At 39.2% G+C, this 6,261-nt stretch overlaps 1 protein-coding gene across 1 annotated transcript in view; it reads left to right on the top strand.

Moving 5' to 3' along the window:
• ATP2B2 (ATPase, Ca++ transporting, plasma membrane 2) overlaps positions 1 to 6,261 on the top strand; it is a 130,411-nt gene that overhangs the window by 75,224 nt on the left and 48,926 nt on the right. The window contains exons 12-13 of the mRNA XM_009889960.1: positions 904 to 1,145; positions 1,699 to 1,933. Coding sequence (XP_009888262.1) covers positions 904 to 1,145; positions 1,699 to 1,933 — 477 coding nt within the window. The remainder of the gene's footprint in view (positions 1 to 903; positions 1,146 to 1,698; positions 1,934 to 6,261) is intronic.

The following is a 6,261-nucleotide window of genomic DNA, read 5'->3' as shown; positions in this document are numbered from 1 at the left end:
TTCAGAGTAGACTGGATTTTAAAGTCTATAGTGAAATTAAATGTGGATTCTGAATATAGTCCTGCAGTCCAAATTCTGCAAAATGTGAGGCAAAAATTTAAGTCACGTTGAAAATGATGACTTAAAGTTGTGTCTTGAGTCAAATCAAAACCTGTTTTCAATGCAAATTGAAGTTGTGAGAGGACTCCCTTCTTTTTGTTCCCATAAGGTCGGGCTAAACTATACTTAAGCAACGCTTTTCTAATTCAAGTACAAGTGAGTACAAGAAAATTTAAGTTATCAACAGTCTGTAGTTCACACATGGGCCACTTTAAGTCAATTTGGAGTCTTGACAAGACAGGAACTTTTTGTTCGGGGTGTATTACACCTCCAAGAAAGTTTGTAAATGAAACGTTTGTTTGTTTGTTGAGATTTACTGTAGCGATTAGATGCAGATTTATTTTTACATAAAAAATGCCTGGTAGGAAAACAAAAGGATAGATCTTTCTTTAACTCACCCTTGTAACCATGAAAGTCAGCAAAACAATATAATTCTAATCAAGTGTGAAAAGGAAATACTCTGTGACAAATGAGAATGAATTAGTTTTGAGCCGAAAGAAAGTTACTTCATTTTTAAAGATGTATTGCCTCACCATCACAAGCCATTCAACTGCCAATGGCTAATTTAAAAGAAAAGTAATGCAAGAGACCAAACGTCTAGAGAAATTTTCTTCATTGCGAGAATAGCTGCTGCTAGTCTGTTAAAGTTCTATGGATTTTTTGCTAGCTTTTAAAAATCCCAAGAAACATGATTGCACAGTTAGAGACTAACTAAAAACTGTAACTTTGTTGCTAATTGTTCAGAAGGCATTGTATACTGCTTATCATTAGAGAAATTCATATCTACTTTTTTCTTCTCTTCAGCCACCAGAAAAAGAGGGTGGCCTGCCTCGCCAGGTGGGCAATAAGACGGAGTGTGGCCTCCTGGGATTCGTCCTGGACTTGAAGCAGGATTATGAGCCTGTTCGGAACCTCATCCCTGAGGAGAAACTCTATAAAGTTTACACGTTCAACTCTGTCAGAAAGTCAATGAGTACTGTCATTAAAATGCCAGACGGTAGTTTCCGAATGTACAGCAAAGGAGCTTCTGAAATTGTTCTGAAGAAGTAAGTTCAATGGATTAATTGCTGTGTTTTTCCAAAATGCAAAACATTCTGACACTAATAAGACATACCTGAGAATTTCAGTATTTGGAATTTGCTACTTACAGTAGAAATATGACACACTTTAATAGAATAAGCTGTTATTTTTCTTTTCTAAATTTTTTTTTTAAGTGCCTACTCTTGCAAAACTGTTTGGCTTATTTTTCTTACTGGCTAGCCAAAGATTTGGGTTCAGGAGTTTACAACTGGATTCTTTATGTTCAACGCATTTGGAAAAGAAGGCTTTTTCAATTTCGCTGTAAGTTGTCAGCTCATTAATTACATAGAGGAAATGGGAGATGAAGGGCTCTTGGTGTCTCTGTAGTAAGTTACAAATTCTCTGATATTTTAGTAGTGAATCATCTTGTTAAATCTAGAAATTTACTCCAGAAATTTAAAACTAGCCATCAAAAAGGAAAGTGTTGAATGAAATGAATGACACAAGGAAATACTGTTCAGCAGTCATGTAAATACACAATCAACAGCTGCTTTTTTTTTCCCTCCATAAATAAAAAAGATGTTCCAGGATCCTTAATGCAGCCGGTGAACCTCGTATCTTCAGACCACGTGACCGAGATGAAATGGTGAAGAAAGTGATTGAACCGATGGCCTGTGACGGACTGAGAACTATCTGTGTTGCTTTCCGAGACTTTAACAGCAGCCCAGAGCCCGACTGGGACAATGAAAATGACATATTATCTGACCTGACTTGCATTTGTGTTGTTGGCATTGAAGACCCAGTAAGGCCAGAGGTATAGCAAATTCTTATGTTATAAAGCATTTCTCGGACAACTGAACGTAAATTGAACTACAGATTTCTTGCAGTTTTTATCCTTTTTTTTTTTTAATTAGCTTTGTCAAAGAAGATGGAAGTGAGCTTTGGAAAGAGACTGTACTTGATAAAAAGTCAAATCATTAACTTGATAAAAAAATCAACTATTAATCAACTGATATTTAAATAAAGCAAAATAGGGCTTTTTGAGCTACAGGACTGAGGTGACTTAACCTTCTATCAAAGGGTAGTATACAGGAGGACTGATCAGCAGAAGTTTTATTACGGTCCCAGATATTAAAGAATTTTCCTTTAAGTAACGCGGTCATATGCATCTCTGATGGCAGAGAAAAGACATGCGGTAATTGTAATTGCCATGATTATAACTGCAATGTGCTCGCTTTCCACAGAAACCACACGCAGTCTTGGAGTTTTGTGTTTTACTGTAACAGTTGCCACTTTACTAATTGTCACTGGTGGCTACTCAGGAAAAGTGTTTTTAATGTTGTATTTGGACAAGGAAAAGCTTTGCCATGGAAAGGCTGCAGATTTCATGGATGCTATCCGTACATGGCTTGTAAAACTATGACCAAAATTTCAACTCAACTAAACTGAGAAAAATCAGTATTGAGTGTGCACACTGGAAGCACGTGCCTGCTACTACACTTGCAAATTATATTGCTACAGTAATACAAAGGGCGGATTATAAGGCAGAAACTTTGTTTCTGACGTATGTATATGGTGCTTGATAACTAATCTTGAGAGTGGAGAATTAATTCCATTTTACAGTTTAGAAACAGTGACAGAAGGTAAGTTCCAAAGTCAAAAGTGCTGAACATAAAATGCAGGCATTTTTGATGTCTGTCTTTGGTGCTTTTCTTGTTGACTCAACCATTGAGCACGTGGCCATGGCTGCTGTGTAGGCACAGCTGCAGCAGTGTGGTGGGATGTGACATCTGCCCCAGCCCCTCCTGCCAATGAGGGGAGCAATTCATGCTCTCCTGTTTTGCTCCAAGAAATCCACTCTTCAATTCTGCTGTATTATTTCAGTAGAATCATAGAATGGTTTAGGTTGGAAGGGACCTTGAAGTTCATCGAGTTCCAACCCCCCTGCTGTAGACAGGAACTCTTCCCACTAGACCAGGTTGCCCAAGGCCACGTCCAGCCTGGCCTTGAACACCTCCAGGGATGGGGCCTCAACAACCTCTCTGGGCAACCTGTGCCAGTGCCTCACCACCCTCAAAGTGAAAAACTTCTTCCTAATGTTTAATCTAAACCTGCCCTCTTCCAGTTTACAGCCATTCCCCCTCGTCCTGTCACTCCATGCCCCAGTAAAAAGTCCTTCCCCAGCTCTCCTGTAGACCCTTTAGGCACTGGAAGGCCGCAATAAGATCTCCGCGGAGCCTTCTCTTCTCCAGGCTGAACAGCCCCAACTCTCTCAGCCTCTCCTCATAGGAGAGGTGCTCCAGCCCTCGCATCATCCTCGTGGCCCTCCTCTGGACACGCTCCAGCAGGTCCATGTCCTTCTTATGTTGGGGACTCCAGAGCTGAACGCAGTACTCCAGGTGGGGTCTCACGAGAGTGGAGTAGAGGGGCAGAATCACCTCCCTTGCCCTGCTGGCCACTCTTCTTCTGATGCAGCCCAGGATGCGGTTGGCCTTCTGGGCTGCGACTGCACATTGCTGGCTCATGCTGAGCTTCTGGTCAATCAGCACGCCCAGGGCCTTCTCCTCAGGGCTGCTCTCCAGCCATTCCCCGCCCAGCCTGCTTTGTGCTGGGGATCGCCCCGACCCAGCTGTAGGAAGGTTAATGACTGTGGTTTGCTTTGGAGTAAGGTCATTGACAGGTAACTCAAATTTCTTTTATACAAAAAGAGTGGGCTCTGATGCTGCAAAAAGTAGTTTGGTACTAATCTTTGTCTTGTTTGTTATTCTGTCTCATCATATGTTTTTGCTGCATCTTTTTTTAATCACATCTAAATCTTTGTGTTTGATCCACTGAAACTTAGTGGCAGTGCTAGACATGTTAGGAAATGAACTTTATTACTAAAACATCCAAAGTATAAATTAATCTGATTTATTTCTGTGAGTCCTTTATAAAGTAGGCTTTTACATACTTCTGACTGCTGTAACTTTGGAAACTAGCATGATATATCAGGTGCAGGTACCGACTGCACGACTATGCTTTGCATGACAATGGCCTTTTTTCACTATCAAGAAGGTTATAATATAAAATAAATGTTGCTTAGGTGAAAACTATGTGATAAACTCCTTATCTCCGTAAGCATCAGATAAACAGCATTCACTTTGTCTGTCATCAGTTGGTGTCTTGCTGCTAATCCATCTGTCCCCACACCTGACATGGCAAGGCTTTAAAAATATTTAAAAACATTCTTGTCTGCAGCGATCCCTTAGTACTCTAGCTCACGTACACACCAACACAGAAAGTTTGTGTCAGTGACCGCTAGAACTGTGGGTTAGTCCTCCTTCCCTCCCTCATCGAATTGGTTCCCGATACATGTTGTTAGAAAATAGCTTTGAGTCAGGTTATGTGTGGCACGACAGACTGGGGGAATGGGTAGCAGTGGGATTTGCAGTTATTATTGAAAATAGCTGCAAACTATTCTTTCATATGATTATTATGAGTGTGTTTTATAAGAGAACTGCTCTCATCTCGTCGGGAATAATTTCTTAGGAGCTCGAGGTAAAAATGAATAATGTTGCTAAAAATAAAGAGGTCAAGTCTGACTTCTGTGTAAAGGATCAAAGAAGATGAAGGCAGCAAAACATATTATTTCTAGATAATTGTTTGATTAATGTATTGAATCTCTTGTAGTTTAACACCAGAGTACACAGTAACGCTTCTTACTTCATTGCAAGACATACAAAAAAAGTTTATAATTTCAGATTTTTACCAAATGTTGGACGTGTCTACAGTTGTTTTTTTGGACTTTGGTTTTGGGATTATTTTTTTTCCTCCTTGTCCCTTTTCACTGTTTTGAAGTGGTAATAACATCATGAGAACATTTAAAACAATGTTTAAATTATTACATATTGGTAAAAAGCAGTAGCAGTAGCTTAGGAAAAAGAAATGAACCAAAAATCTCCAAGCCAGAGTAAAAACATATATTTCAGAAAAACTGTCTAGGTATGAAATATCTGACTTAGTGCAATTAGTGTAACATACATATATTACAATGGTGAAATCACTATTGTAGATGCAAATAGTAAGATGCTGAGCTGTTATAAGGGACCTTATTATTTTGCCAGAATTAAGCCCAATTATTAAATAGTCACCACTGGAGTTTATGAATTTTCAAAGTGCTTTCTGTAGGGAATAAAAGAACGTAAAAAATTAGCAATAATACAACTTCTGTTTTATTAATATTCTCAGCATTCATGGGTATCGGACTTTATTCTGACAGAAATGACAGGTTAGGTAATTCCAATGAAACAATCCAGTGTCACCATCCTGGCAGCCACTAGTTTCCCTTAAATTACATTTCCATTTTTCCCGGGGAAGGGTCAATTTTTTCCTTTTCCCTAAGATGACTGTTGGAGTTAACACATGCAAAATGGTAGCCTGCTTGTTTCCACAGAGCTCCTGTGGCATGTTGCGTGTGTGCATCCTTGGGGTGTTCAAATGCGCGAATGCCTGCAGTGTCAGTGGTGTCATGCTAGCATGGTTTCAGAGATAAGAGTGCTGCATCTGTTCTGATGATATTGCTGGGAGCTTTCTTGCACTTGCATTTCCTTCCGTACATTAAAAGAAACTATGTGGATGAATTATTCAACAATGCTATCCAGCCAACTGGCCAGCTTTATCTGGAGTGTCACCACTGGACACCCATGACTTTTGCATAATTCCTAGGTTAATTCAGAAACTAGCTTATGCGTTATCAGCAGTTGTTTTTATCAGGCACTGAACTACCTGCTTGATATTTATCTCTTTTTCTTTGTGTGTGTGTTGTGTTGTTTTTTTTCTTTGATAAATATACAAGAAGAGAACAAATAGAATGATGTCTCGTTTCTGTAGAGATTTCTCTGTTGATTTTGACAGTCTTTCTGGATTGATTTTAATGAGCCTGTACTGGCTTATACTGATTTGCCAATGTACGCCTACAATCTGTTATTTCTGGGAGATGAACATAAATCACTTCCAAATGTCACTTACTTATTTGTCACCTGATTCTGATAGATATTCCTGCATTGGATAATTTATGCATGCATGCATGCAGTAGAAGGTTTTCTTTGCAGAGAGAAAATAAACCAGAACATTTTAAAATGTGTACTTAAGCTCTGCAAAAAT

Source organism: Charadrius vociferus, unplaced genomic scaffold (assembly GCF_000708025.1).
Source record: "Charadrius vociferus isolate BGI_N301 unplaced genomic scaffold, ASM70802v2 scaffold67, whole genome shotgun sequence".
In the NCBI taxonomy this organism is placed as follows: Eukaryota; Metazoa; Chordata; class Aves; order Charadriiformes; family Charadriidae; genus Charadrius; species Charadrius vociferus.
Note: the sequence above shows the minus strand (reverse complement) of the source record. Positions and strands in the feature narration are given on the sequence as shown.